Here is a 15437-nt window from a genome sequence, read left to right on the forward strand (position 1 = left end):
TGGTCCTTCAACGGCCAAGATTAAATCTCTAATCAACGGCTAAGATTAGATTTGGCTTGATCCATGACTTATGGAACCTTCTAACCCAGTTTTATCTTAATACCCATTAATATTTTATTTTTCCTAAGTTTAGACTTAGGAACTCCATTAAAAATATTAATTACTTTAATATCTCCCAAACCGGGTACAATCTGTCCAAACCATTTTTGGGTCATGGAGATCTCATGTGCTTTAGCCTCTCCACTAATTTTCATGGCTAGAGCACATCTGGTGCTACCCCAAATCAACAGTAGGGGTTTCTGATGTGTTAGATTCAAAAATTTCACAATATGTAGCAGTGGATACCCCTTCAAGGTGGGGCAGTTCATCGCCCACCAGGGGTTGGGACAATCATGGGTTCCTTAATGATAGAGGGGGCTCATCTAGGGTCCACAGGAATCAGGGTGATGGCCATAGATAAGGGGTAGAACTCATGTTTGGCTTTTGCCCATGTGCTAAATTTGTATGTCCCAGCCATCTTTTGCATTTTGTGGTACATTACCTGTTGAGAGCGGCCAAATTATGCTTTTTATTTTCTTTTTAGTTGCGCTAACCTCTGGTGCATCGTTCCAAGCCTGACCCAAGGTGTGGACAAGGGGAGGGGGAGTCTAACCCTATGTGGACCCAGTGAACACATGTGTACCCGGATGGGAAAAGAGATGAATGGGGTTAAAATGAATGGAAGGGGAGTAACGTAGGTGGTATCGGGAAGCTACACCACGCAACCAAACTCTGGATTTCCCATGTAGTGCCATCCCTAAAGCTAATGGCCAGTAAACAGGATCGCATGGGACTAGGATACAAGGGTAACCACGAAATGGGGCAGTGGAGACAATAATACGGACCTGATCCACTCTTTCCACCGAATCCCCCCACCAATCCATGCCCAAAAGTGCCCATGAAAAGTAAACAAAATTACTCAACCAAACCAATGAGAAGTCATCCCTTTGGGGTCGAGCAACCCACCTTCAAACATAAATTGATAACAGATGGGTGAGGGACCACATGGTTGGCTCAAGTGGCGGAGAAAATGGTACATCGAGCTATCAGGGGGTTGCAAGGGGCTGATGGCTACCAGTTGAGGACCATCTAGGAGAAAAAAATTCTCCTATGCATACTACCCACAAGTGGTGGGTAACAGGTCCTGCCCTCCTCAAATATAACATTTTAACTGACATTGACTCTCCTCTATCCTGGAATTTTGACCCTATAGGCTTTTGAGACCTCATTGTAACCAACAAAAAATGCCCTTCCCTGATGAGAGCTCCAACAAATGCCCTTCCCTGATGAGAGCTCCAACTTAGTCCTCTTCTCTATAGGAATGTGGACATAAACTAAACCACCAAAGATGCGTAGATGACTCCAATCTCACTGCTATAAACATCTCCTCAAGAGTCTTGTCCTCATATATTCTATGAGAAATCCTCTTCTACAAATAAATAGTTGTATTCCAGGCCTTCACCCACAAAAACATAAGCAAGTCTTGATCATACATCATTGCCTTTGTTTCTCCCACTATGGTCTTGTTCTTCCTTTTAGCAACCCCATTCCGCTGAGGGTTGTATGGTACTATGAGTTCCTTCTTGATCCCTGCCTCCCTGCAAAAATCAGTGGAGGTATAATCACCCCCATTATAAAATCTTAGTACCTTAATCTTCTTCCGAGTCTATTTCTCCACAAGCTTTGAACTCTTAAAACCGACGGAAGACCTCACCCTTGGTCTTCAGGAAGTAGATCTAAGTCATCCTGGTATAGTCATCTATGAATATTGCAAAGTAGCTTGACCCTATGATTGATTCCATTGACATAGGACCACATATATCTGAATGCACCAAGTCCAATATCCCCTTGGACTTGGTCTCACCATGAGGAAACACTTCCTTGGCATGCTTGCCAAATGCACACCCTTTACACACTGCCTCCCGCTCCACCCCAATCTACAGGAAACCTGTAAACATCCTCTGTAACATAGGGAGAGTTCTGTAGTGTAGGTGTCCCATCCTCCTATGCCAAAGTTCACTCTGGCTATCACTCTCATGTACAAGATCTTTCACCGGGTGTCCTCTCAACAAATATAGGTTGTTCTCCCTACTCATAATTACTCGCCTCTTGCTAGGATCAACATAGTTGTCAAATCCAGAGTACATAGCATGGGATAGTTAAAATGAACATTTTTGTTGTCAAAACAAACAGACAAATGAAACATGCCTCTTAGAGTTGCAACAAGGGTTGCTCCATGCAGAATCGGACCACCACAGAGTATGCAATATTAGCCATGGGTCAAAAGGACCAATTCTTAAAGGCAATTGCATGATCAAACTTCAGAACAGAATATTTGGCATACCATTTGGCTTATTAGAAGACCTTCCTCCTAGTGCAGATACAGGGCAACCTTTAACAAGAAATCCCACGAGATCAATCTGGAAGGTAATAAGCTTTAAAATTTGAGTTAGCTCAGATCACACCTAAGCTAGACATTTTCAATACAAATATAACCTAAGATAAGCACATGTACACTGTAAACACACATGTATGGATGTATATAAGAATATGCAACAGCATCCATGTGATGCCCAAAGGTGATGCAGCAATGAATCACCAAAGTGGTTGTAGCATTTATATTAGAACCTTATACTCACTGGCTAGGGGAAAGACTCATGTGACCGGCATGAGCCATTTATTCCCTAAGACACAAACACGCCTTTTCATCAAGTTCTTATTGTCAATGCACTGGTTAATTGTCACACTAGAATAGACCATCTAGGCATAATGAAATATAGATTTCTCATGAAAAATTAGAATTTATTTTAGTTGAAACTCCCTCGTAACACCTGCCATAAACCAGCCATAGCAATGATGCATGGAAAGGACAAATATGCAATAATGTTTCCAATCATTTTGGATGTATGAATTACTGAAATCAAGTGAGACTGTAGACATAATCACCTACACTATTTTCATCCTTTAGAGGTCTGCCTAAAGATATCTGTAACAATAAACCCTTCCCTAACAAATGTAAGCCCCTTTACTGGGACCAATCACCTATCAAATAAATAGAACAGAACAGTGACAAAACCTCAAAAAACCAGCTAATAAGGCAAGTTATTACTGCCAACAGCCGACAAATAAATGTTGACTTGACCTTCCAAACAGTCAACAATTACTCGCAGAATCTGTCATTTGCAGTCTAATGCTGCTTGGGAGTTTCCCAGGGTACTCTTTGCAGTCTTCTTCCATGTGTGTACTTATTACAACAAACCTGTAGTATTTTTCCAATCTAAGATAACATTGAAAGTGGGCCCTTTGGGGCATTTATAGCACCTCAGATAACCTTTGAATTCTCAGACGATTATCCAAACCTTCACTTCCAGTTCCTGCTTACTTGGAACTCAAAGTTGTCGTCAAGCACTGGACACTCACTTTTGTCCTTATTAAATGCATGCCATTTCTCTTTATTAGGCGTGTCTCTTGTAATATCTATCTTTCAGATTTACTATATCCCCTTCCTAGACTTTTTTTCCCAAGTCCCCACTCCCTTCATAACCTTGAGTGCCATCCAAAACATAAGTAACGTCCAAATATTCTTAATATATAATAAGATTGTAGACCCTCCAGCTTCTATGTGTTGGTGTACAGGATCTTCCAAAAGGAGGAAGGCAGACAATGACATACTAAAATTGTTTCAAGACTAAAACAAACCTTTTTGCATAACCTTCTAATTTCTAGACCAGTGTCTCAAATTCTTATCAGTCTAAAAGTTCATTACAAACCAAAAACATGCTTCTTGCCACATAATCATCAAACTTTGCATGAACTTCATTGAGACACCAAAACCCTTACTTTTTTCTCATGTAAAAGCACAAGGAAAAACTGACAAAGAAGATCTGAAATTCACAAACCTCTGATGGTGCTGGGAAAATGAAGAAGCCTGTGGTTGGTGAAAATTCATTACCATGCCTGTTACAAATCATGAGCCTTATCAACAACTAATGTGATCTAATTCTTTTTCAAGAATTAAAAAATTATAAGGTTGGAAAAAAGTAAAAACATCGAGACAAGCTTCACTTGACTCAAATGTTCAAATTGTGAAAGAATAACCTAATCTTGTTTATATTTAACTTTAGTTTTGAAATAATGGAGCAACATAATTCTTGGCTAAGTATGCCTCTTACAATTTGCAACAAGAAGAATAACATGGGTAGGCTTGACAAAAATCCTTGAGAATGTGATATGAATTTATAACATGAGAATAAGTCAACATGAAAGCATACCCAAGTAAAGGATTATTAGACTTCAAATCATTTCACACAGTAATGCAAGAATTTTGCATGATAATCATAATCGTTATGGACCTCATTGGGAAGCAATTAGTTAGGAATTAATTGAACAATAGAACTATTGATTTGACATAATGCATCTTCACCATTCTATAAATGACATTTAAGATTACTGGGAAATACCAATCATTATTTAATATAATCTTTTACATTTATTAATCACATATGACATGTTCCAAGTTGTATCAAATCCCAATCTATGCTGTGCAAGATTCTTAAAATGTGCAACTAGGGCCAAATTCCACTTTGGGCAGCTTATTTGAAGAAGCTGATTATTGGATTGAATTCCTCTTTTCGAGAGGACCAAAATTGACCTAAAGATCACTAAATTTGGAGGAGAAAAATGCTTTTGAAGTCAAGCCCACACATATGCAAGTTGTCAAGCTCTGCTTGGGGTCAAGTTGAACAAATTGACCATCCTCCATCACATATAAATAGAAGAGACCTCCAACCTCATTTGGCACATTCACAACTCAACATTCCTTCTCTCTCTTCATCTGATTGGGTCGTACAAATCACAGGCAGCCTGTTCTTCTCCACATGTGTGAAGGTTTGACTGGGCATTTCTGTTCTCTGCATTGACCAAGTTGCAGCCAGCTTTGACCAGCGTTGACCGGGCTTTGTTTGACTTCATTTGACTGTGATTTTTGAGGGAGAATCTCTGTTTGGGCAGGCCGCATATTTTTGCACAGTTATCAAGATTTTCTGGGCTGGTTGACCTGTGTTGACCGCAGGCCTGTTTGAATGCAGGTTGACTTCTGTTTGACCAAGTTTGACAGCTCCAAAGTTCCTCTCACCTTTGACCGAGCTATTTTGGAAGAGTTTGACCAGACTTTGACCACTGTTGACTTTCTGGTTAGGGCAGAATTTGACTGCTGTTGACTGAGGGCAGAATTGCATATTTGACTGGGCTGCTTGTTTGACATTTGGACAGTGGTATTGATCATCAAATTGGTAAGTCAATTTTGACTTTGACTTTGTATTATTGTACTCTCTCTCTGCTGAACATTTGATATTTATAATAAGAAGAATTGATCAAGGGTTTTCCCCATCTTGGGGTTTTTCCCTGGCTTGAGCCAAATTCTTGTGTTCTCTTGTCTTGGTTTGTCTTCTGCATTTATTGTTTATGTTCTTTCTTCAGTTATTGTCAATGTGATAATGGTTTATGTGATTGCTAATGAAAATGAAATGGAATTATAATTGGGCTAACATGGAAGATTAAAATAATTGTCCTAAGCAAAGAACATCTTATCTAAAATTAACATGGTATCAGAGCTCAGGTGAGGGCAAGTCCAAGCAAAAGTGAAAGAGAAAGCAATCACAAGGAGAAGTTTGTTGACAAGTCTCCATGGTCTCCTCCCTCTACAAGTCTGAAGATAAGACAACATGAAGTTGACTATGAGTGCACATTTGCAGTGACTGTGTTGCTAGAAGAAAAGGGTCTCTAAAATCTTCAAAATAGAAAGTGTGGAAGCAGGTCATCTAAGACCAAATTCCTAGAGGGAGAAACCTTTGATTTCGGGAGCCGTAATCAGTGACTAAATTACAGACCAATGAGTGAAGAACAAGTACCCATGAACTCTGTGTTAGAAAGCCAAGGAGCTAGTAAGTAGCCATACAAGGCTGAGCATCTTATCAAAGGAAGCAGTTCTGATATGAGGTCTAAAGTGTGAAGTGATTCAAAATCTGTATTCTATATGGGTGACCAATCTTCATCTCAGAGCAAAGAAAGTTTTTGGTACAGCCTAGTGGCTCTGTTCACAAAGTTTGAATGGCCAGATTAATAGCCCTATTAAGGCCTTGCCTCTAGAAGGAAAACTCTCCATGGAAGATCGAAGTTTTGGGCATCTTCATTAGCCCTCTTCTCTGTGATATGACCGCAGTCCCTCTCAAGAAGAGTGAGAGCTTAAGAGCTCTGTTCATGAAGGACCGAAAGACAATTTAAGAAGGTCGAAGGGCTAGTTTAGCAGCCCTCTCAAGTCCGAATAATCTCTCAAGGAGAGCGAAGTCCTGTAATCATGAATTAAGGACTGAAATCATCTTCCAAGTTCTAAAATCCAAATTCTGAGCATATTTGTAAGTAATCTGATTTTTGGAAGGGTCATCATTGTGAGTTTGGAGTAGTCCTTATAGCCAGCAAAAGAAGCCAGCAAATCCGAATTGGTTCAAGGTCTTACAAGCCTAGATTCTATAATCTCTGTTTTGGAAGGCTAATCCTCTAGCCTATGAAGGTCCGATCCCCTTGAAAAAGGTAGCGCAGCTCTGAGTCTGAAGCCCAAATTTCTGTATATGACACCTTGTATGTGCAAGAAGAAGTCCCTCTTGAACTACAAGTCGAACTCTTGAAGAATGATACACTAAAAAGATCTTGCGTCCAAATTGAAGGCTGGAAGAGTGACTTTAGTCACCTTGGAAAGGAGGAGCCAAGTCTCCCTTGAATTCTGGGCATAAATGGCTTGACTTGAAGCTTCAGATTACAAGAAGAGAAGCCAAGTCCTCCTCTTAGTATAAGAATTTTTGAAGGCCAACTTGGAAGATCTACTTGGAATTCCTAATAACCCAAGAAGGAGCCGAGACTCCTGTGGAAGAGAAGAATAATTCTGAAGCTTGAACAGTAAAAGGGAGTTGATCTATGGTCACTATACCTCAAAGAAATCGCAGTCCTATTCTACAGGTCTAGATACTTGAAAGCCTCAATTCTGTATACATGAAATCTGAGTTTGGAAGAAGATCACTGAAGCCAGATGAAAAGAATAAGATGTGGTAAATATGCACAGCCTTAAGACATATATAGTCATTCAATGCAATCTTGCTCAGAGAGCCGACCTGTGGAGTATAAATCTGGACTGTGTGATCATCAAAGGCATTTATACATATTGTTTTTGAAAAGGCTTTTCTCCTACAACTAGGGTACTCATTTGAAGTACAGCTGTCTTTTGAAGAAGATTTTTTATATATATATACTCATTTGAAGTCCAGCTGTCTTTTGAAGAAGATTATATATATATATATATAGCAGCATTCAAAACATATTTTGAAAAACAGTTCAAAATTCTAGACCTAGGGTCTAGCCTTGGGAAAAGCTACTGGCAGAGAAAGGAGTCTTTCTTGTATCATATAACAGTGAGAAATGGAAAGCTAATCCTTGTTGATCAGTGGCAACATTAAAGACAATATTTGTACGAGTCATAATCAGAAGGAAGTCTTGAAGCAGACAAAAGTTCAGAAGCTAAGAAAGAATATGGTGATAAAGGTTGCAATATGAGCAACTTTGGGAGTTTCCTCTTTTGAGAGCAAGTACATGGCATCTTGGAGCAGCCCTTATGATCATGAAGGACAGAGGTATGTAAACCCTAAGGTATGTATAATATATGTTATTTCTAAGGGTCTAAAATGATAGAAGGTTAGATGTTTATATGATAGAAGGGTTTGTTAGTTTTGATAACCCTAGATGGTTCATGAGAAACCCTAGCCAAATGAAAACCCTAACCCTATTTTGCTAGTTCCCTCATGAGAACCCTATCTCATGATTTCTAGGGTTTGTGAAGAATCTAGGGCATATATGATAAACCCCATAATGATTGATGAGGACGATGATTTGATTTTTTAGGTCTAGGGTTTGTATTTAAAAACCCTAGGATTCCATCCTCCATTGTTGCATGGAAACCCTAGATTGTTATTTTGATCTCATGATTTTATTATCACATATTGTGCTTGGTAGTGCTTGTCAATGATCATTGCAGGTGCCTCATGAAGAAAGCATTGGAAGGAGGGAACTGAGAGGACCCTGTTTTTGGTTGGATCATTGGGCACTTTGATATGTAAAGCCAAGATTTTATGAAGAATGGTCGTATGGATACAGATGCCTGGATGAGAAGGACCTCCTTATAATGGATTGGGTAGTTTGATGCATTGGTAGCAGTCATCTAGCAATAAAGAAATAAAGCAGTTGGTTTTGGATAATCTCATGGGAGGATTTCTTCACCCTAGTTGAAGAAGGACCATGATGATTCTTCAGAGTTTTTTTCTCTGATTTGAAGCAAGCTTCCTAGAAGTTTGTTGATACAGTTGCCACATAGCACATTGTTGAAGGCTAGATGACCAACTGAAGTAAGTCTTCAGAGGGAGCTATAGAATCCCTAGCAGAATGGCTTGATGACTCTTCTTGCCCGATGATTATTACAAGAAGGAAGACCATGTCAAAGGACATTGATGAAGGCAAGACATGACAGTTGATTATGATCTGATGACTCTGATGATGATTCAATATATCTTTGTTACCTGCAATGTTGCATGACTCATACTCGTATAAGACTCGTCTCGCTATTAACTCGACAACCCATATAAGACTCGATAACAACCCGTATAAGACTCGGCAAAATTTTCCCTCCATTTTCCCTTTCCCTCCACATGATCTCCAAAAAAAATAAAATTAAAATTAAAAAACAATTTTTGAGGGTCTCCATGGGTCTTATGCAGGTCATATATGGTTCTTCACGGGTTCAATGCAGGTAGCCCAGTTCTATGCGAGTTTTGGCGGGTATGGGTAGAAACCGCGAGTTCTATGCGAGTGACCCATCTCGCTATAAAATCCGTCAAGACCCGCGAGTTCTATGCGAGTGACTCGTCTCGATATATAACCCGTCAAGACCCGCGGGTACTCGCAGGTCTTATAAGAGTCGTGCTACACCGGTTACCTGAGAAGCTACATGGAAACTACATGATTATGATTGGATGACTTTGGCACATGGACCAAAGGATTAATGATAGGAAAAGTAGCAGGTTGCAGATAGCTCGATGGTTATGTTTTGGGCAAGGTCACTTTCCCGATATTCAAAGGGAGCTATGGTCGAGCTATGATGATTGGTTTGTGAAGATGCAACTATTGATGATATCTGTCTAACAGATGATGATCCTCTCATTTATCAATGTAAGAGGGAGTTGACTGTTTCCTAAAGGTCTGATAAAATGGAAAAATTGTTAATCCGAATATAGACAACTTGTGGGGGCCCTGGTGTTCTTGTTAAACACCCGATCAAACATATGCCTTGCTACGAAGACTCTGAGACAATTTATGGTTAAGCCTCATATATTGGATAGTTGCTTATTGAGATATCTCTATGATACAATTAACTATGGTCTAAGGTACATTGTCGAGAATCTAAGATTCCATGGATATTCCGATGTTGGTTGGGCTGGCAGTGTGGTGAATGGAAAGAGCACATCTAGGTGTTATATCTCTTGGGATCCACTTTTATTTCATGGATGAATCAAAGACTAAAGTTTGTTTCTCTGGGAGCACTGTTGAGGTTGAATGTATAAAGCAGCAAGCATGGCTTATTATGAAGCCATTTGGTTGAGGAAGCTCTTCAGTGAGCCATTTGAGCACGTGTTGGAAACCACCGTTGTATATTGCGATAATCAGAGTGGGATTTGCCTTTCAAAGAATCCATGTTCCACAACTGCTCCAAGCATATTGACATCAGGTACCACTGATATGATACAGCAAGGAGCAATCAAGCTCCATGATTTCAGGACGAATGGGAAGGTTACTAACATCCTTACAAAGCCTCTTAGTAAGGTCAAGTTTATCTTCCTTCAGAGAGAGGTTGGGAGTCATGGAACGACCCTTCTATGAGGGTCTTGGTTGAACATTGAGCTTTGGGAGCTCCTAGGGGGCTTGAGGTACTTTTTGGAGCTATGTGCAACTATAGGGTGAGTGGTTCATCCTTCCCCTATAGGTTCGTTGTGTACAGGGTGAGTGGTTCATCCTTCCCCTATGAGTATATACCCCAATATCATATATACATATATAGGGGTAGATATCACATAGGGTGACTGGTTCACCTTCCCCAATGGTGGTTGACATGTGTGTAGCGTGAGTGGTTCACCTTCCCCTGCGATTGATGACATATGCATAGGATGAGTGGTTCACGTTCTCCTGCAGATGCCCTAGCATACATCCTACCCATGTAGTCCGGAACTCTTGGGAAGTACCTCTCATATGGCCACTGAGTTGGGAAAAGAGGATAGGGACCATAGCACTATAGATGGGCACATCGTGTATTGTCGTACTCCCTATGACTAGGATGCATGATGTTCAACAACTTGATCACTCAAGATCAAATCCAATTGGGGTTCTACACCTGGTTATGTGGACTGACTTTTGTTAATGGAGAGTGGTAAGGTCTTCTGACTCACTCCCAATCGATCCTTCTTATTATCTAAAATAGTCTAAAGTCATTCACCTTTAATGGATTAATAAAAATGAATTCTCTCATGAAATAAGTAAATTAAATTGAGAATGTCTTACCTGGAAAATTGAACCTCTCTCTTGGAATAAAATAGTAACTTCACACTTAAGAGAATGTAACTCTCCCTCACTAATTCAATGTATGGCAAAAGTGTAACTCTTCATTAAATGCACTTGTAACTCCCTCATTCAATTCGATTTGTAACTCTCACCAAATATTCTCTCATGTCTAAATGTAACTCTCTCTCTCCTTAATTCGAATTGTAACTCCTCAAGACATGTGTACATCTCTCTCTATTCTTGGGATGAGTTACACTTCTCCTCAAGTAACTCCTCCCTCATGGAATTCGATTCTCCTATTATTGGCTCAAGGCATGAATTCATTTTGTAACTCCTCTCCTTTCTCATCTATTTAAGCAAGAGCAAGTGAGAGTTGATGTAGCATGTTCATTGTGAAAGAGAGCTAGTGTTGAGTGTGTGCAAGAGAAGTGTGAGAGCAAGTGAAGAGTAAGAGCAAGGGAAGAGCTAGAGCAAGTGTGAAGGACAAGATCTGATCAAGAAAATGAGGAAATCTTCAAGAAAAGAGCAAGAGCACTTTCGCTGCAAATTGATCAAACCTTGGTGACTTTATTCATTCTCATTCTCTCTCTCTTTGTACTCTGTTGTACAATTGAAGAAATCTAATAGAAGAAGAATCATTTGGGTTTTTCTCCTTTAGGGTTTTGCCCTAGTCATATGACCTAACTCTCAGTGTCTCATATTGGTGCTTGGTTGTCTTCATATGATCCTTAAGTTTATGTTCTAACTACAATTTCTGATCTGAAAAGTTGTGAAGAAATATGCATTCTAAGTAATTGTAACAACATAGAACATTCAATTTTCTGCAAAGTACATTTAGTCTTCTACAAAGTATATTCAACTTTCTGTAAAGTACATTCAGTTTCTACAAAGTACATTCAGCTTCCTGTTAAGTACATTCTGTTTTTTGCAAAGTACATTCAATTTTCTACAAGTACATTCAGTTTTCTACATAGAACTTTCAAGTTTCTGCAAAGAATTTTTTAAATTTCTGCATAGAACTTTCAAATTTTAACAAAAGCAGCCTTGATTTCTGCACTGGAAGTGATTAAAATGTGCCTCGAAATTTGTGTCAGATGATAGCTAGGGACCTCCTAGAAATTTTTGCTGCTTGTAGCAGCAAACCAGAAATTTCTGCCTCGAAATTCAAGCCTAAACAACACAGCAATCTCCCTCGAATTTCGTGCCCAAGTGCCTCGAAATTCATGCTGCTAATTTGTTGTTGTGTTCCTCGATTTGCATGCCTCTATCTCCTTGAAACCTAAGCTTCTCTTCCTCGATTCCTATGTTGCCTCCTTCCCCTCGAAATTTGTGCCCTAGCTCCTCTCTCCTCCTTGGAATTCAAGCCTCTAATCTCAGCTACAAATTCTCATTGAAGTTTTATCTCCTCTTCTCCCCATGCTATCTGTAATATCCTTAAGGAAATTTTACAGTAAATTACAAAGCATGCATAGACATAAACACACAGAAAATTACTCAAACATCAGAACACCAATTTAGAGCCAAAAACTGTGTTGCTGAGCCATTTTATTGATAAATCATGAAGTACAATAGGTGCTTGGAAAGTATGCACTTGGGCTTGCCCAAGGCAAGCTAGCTAACCCAAGTGATGAATATGAAATCTCCTCCAAGCGTGTTGGCTGGTCTTCCTTGGCTCTGCACTGAAATGCCAAAAAAATGAGTTGTTGGTTGTGTATAATGGCTGCTAGGGCCTCCTCTGGTGCTCAAAAAATTTTGGGAAATTAATCCTGGACTCCCCACCAAATACCCAAAATAACCTGCGAATGAATTTGTCGATGGTTGACCTTGGCATTTCGGCCCTATTTCCCTCAATGGCTCTACTGCTGGGTAATTCGATCCACCTGTCAATCCTACTGCAAAAAGCCCCCAAAAGAGCTGCAATCACCAACAAAACACTTCCCCAGAATCTTCCTCAAGTTTCAGCGCCAAACTCACTTCTCTCCTCAACCTCCAAACATTGCGCAATCCCTGCATTATTGTTGCTAAACCTCTCCACAACTCGTACCCTCTGTTGCTGGTACGAACTGGAATGGATGGGACTCCCTCCTTGGGCTGGCACCCGAACTCCACCAAAGCAAGGGTTGATATTTCCGCACGGAAACACTCTTGTGCTAAACAGCACTTGCAAACTTGGCTTCAGTTCAAGCGTGCTAGTCTAAGACAATTCTCAAATATTCATGAATGTTCAAAATGAGTGCCTCTTGCTATTTTTGTCAAAGAGCCTCCAAAATGCCCATGTGGGCCCAGCTCGACTTTCCCCCACCAACTTCGCTCCAACGAGTGTGTGCTTCCCTTGTGGGCCACATTTCTCTATGGGTGGCCCCCACATACCACTAGTGGCTCGATTTTCCTCCTCCATCCTCTAATGTTTGGGCTCACTCTGATCAAAAATACATGTGGGGCCTCTAAACCCACACTTACTAAGTGCTAATGCGAATTTATTCAAAACTGGGCAAAAATTGATATTTCCCTTAGCGATGTTATTAAGTGGGAATATCACAGTCCTCACCGCCAAAGCATTGCTTTTCCTCAAGCCACTGTAATGAAGGATGTTGAAGTATCTGCTCCCCCTCCCAAGTGGCATCCTCATCTGGTAGGTTCTTCCATCTGATCAAAAACTCCTTGATGACCCTGTTCCGCAAGGGCCTCTCACAGGTGTCCAAAATAGCCTTTGGCTCCAAAACTAAGTGCCCCTCATCATCCATAGGTGGTATCTCTTTATTCGTTGTCACCTGTTGTCCCAGTGCCTTTTTCAGGTAAGACACGAGAAAAATCTTATGTACTCAGCTCCCCGGGGGTAGCTCTAGCTCATATGCTACCTCCCTGACCCTCCTGGTGACTTTGTGCGTCCCATAGAAGCGAGGCTTGAGCTTCTCAGCCCCCTTCTTCTTGAGTGATGACTGGTTGGATGGCTGGAGCCTCAAGAAGACTAAGTCCCCCACCTGAAATTGTCTCTCTACTCGACCCCTGTCTACGTAGAGCTTCTGCATAGTCTACAAGTTATCTTTAAGAGCCCTCAAGATATCTTGGCTCTCCTGTATCCAATCCTTGGCCCTAGGGGCCTTGCTGTCTCCAAACATCACGTCAGCAAAAAAAATGCATCGTAACCATACATGGCTCTAAATGGGGTCATACCTATGGACATGTGGATGTGGTGTTATAATAGTACTCTCCCAAGAGCAACCACCGTATCCATGCATGTTGTTGTCCCGTGACGTAGTTACGCAAGTAACCCTCCAACCATTTGTTGACAATCTTCATCTGCCCATCCGTCTGAAGGTGATAACTAGTGCTCGGAGTGAGCTCTGTGCCCACTAGTCGAAACAACTCCTGCCAAAATCCTCCCATGAACTTGTTGTCCCAATCACTGACTATGGTCTTCAGAAGACCATGAAGTCAAAATACCTCCCTGAAAAATAATTCGGCCACCTATGAGGCCGAGGACCGAGCTGAGATGGCGAAAAAGTGTACAAACTTTGTCAATCAACACCCTCTCCCACTTCCCCTCAGGAATAAGAAGAGGTTGTAGTAGCCCAGCAAGGTGTGTCTGCTCACCCTTGTTCCTCTGGCATGTGTCACACTCCCGAACATGCCTCAGAACATCATCCTTGAGGCCCTTCCATGCAAAGCACTCCCTGATGGTCCTATAAGTCTTGGTAAACCCCTGATGCCTGATAATGGTGAGGCATGGGCTACCTGATGCCTGATAATGGTGAGGCATGGACTGCCTGATACCCTGATAATGGTGAGTCATGGGCTGTCTGCAAGATCTTCTCCCTCAACTGGGAGTTGGGTACTAAATAAATCTGGTTCCGGAAGTAAATCACCTCGTTCATCACTCGGTACCGGTCATCAACCACTGTACTATCAAGGACCTCACATGCAAAACGGTCCTTGGAGTATTCTACTTGCAATTGTGTGCGCCAATCCGATGCAATGCTAATCAATGAAAGGGTAGTTGGCCTCCTGGATAGCGCATCAGCTACCACATTGTGCTTCCCTTTGACATACTCAATGTCAAAGTCGTATGCCTGGAGCTTGCTCACCCACTTCTGTTGTCTCTCTTGCAACTGCTTCTGCTCCAAGAAAAATCTGAGACTGTTGTGGTCTGTCTTGACCCTAAACCTATTTCCCACCAAATACTGCCTGAACTTGGCTAGCGCATGCATGATGGCTAGCATCTCCTTATCGTAAATGGAGTATAGTCTCTCGTGGGGTAGTAGCTTCTGGCTCTCGAAAGCTATCATGTGTCCCCCCTGCATCAAAACTGCTCCTACACCCTCCCCTGATGCATCACACTCCAACACAAAGGATCGTGCGAAATCAGGGAGTGCCAACACCGGGCAGCGACTCATGACCTGTTTGAGGTGCTCAAAAGCCTCCTGCACCCCATCTGTCCACTCAAACGTCCCCTTCTTCATCAAATTGGTGAGGGGAGCTGCCAACTGCAAGAAGCCCTTCACGAACTTCCAATAGTAGGTGCAAATGCCCAAAAAACCCCTCAACTCCGTCACATTCTGGGGCTCTGGCCAATCCCGGATGGCCCTAATTTTCTCATGAACTCTCACACCATCCTCTCCAATAATGTGCCCCAGATAGAGCATCTTCGTCAAACCGAACTCACACTTGGACAAAACTGTTGCTCCTCTAGAATACGCAATACAGTCTCTACATGTTGCAAGTGCTCCTCCCAGGTCCGGCTATAGATC

The 15437-nt window shown here is 41.3% G+C and overlaps 1 protein-coding gene across 6 annotated transcripts in view; it reads right to left on the bottom strand.

Moving 5' to 3' along the window:
- LOC149179151 (AAR2 protein family) overlaps positions 1-15437 on the bottom strand; it is a 477491-nt gene that overhangs the window by 431269 nt on the left and 30785 nt on the right. For all 6 annotated transcript variants that reach the window (XM_089420537.1, XM_089420538.1, XM_089420541.1 and 3 more), the window contains one exon: positions 3939-3996. In XM_089420537.1, coding sequence (XP_089276663.1) covers positions 3939-3996 — 58 coding nt within the window. The remainder of the gene's footprint in view (positions 1-3938; positions 3997-15437) is intronic.

This window comes from Pinus tabuliformis, chromosome 4_1 (genome assembly GCF_031772625.1).
Source record: "Pinus tabuliformis cultivar Carrire ecotype Pingquan chromosome 4_1, CPIR1, whole genome shotgun sequence".
Lineage (NCBI taxonomy): Eukaryota > Viridiplantae > Streptophyta > Pinopsida > Pinales > Pinaceae > Pinus > Pinus tabuliformis.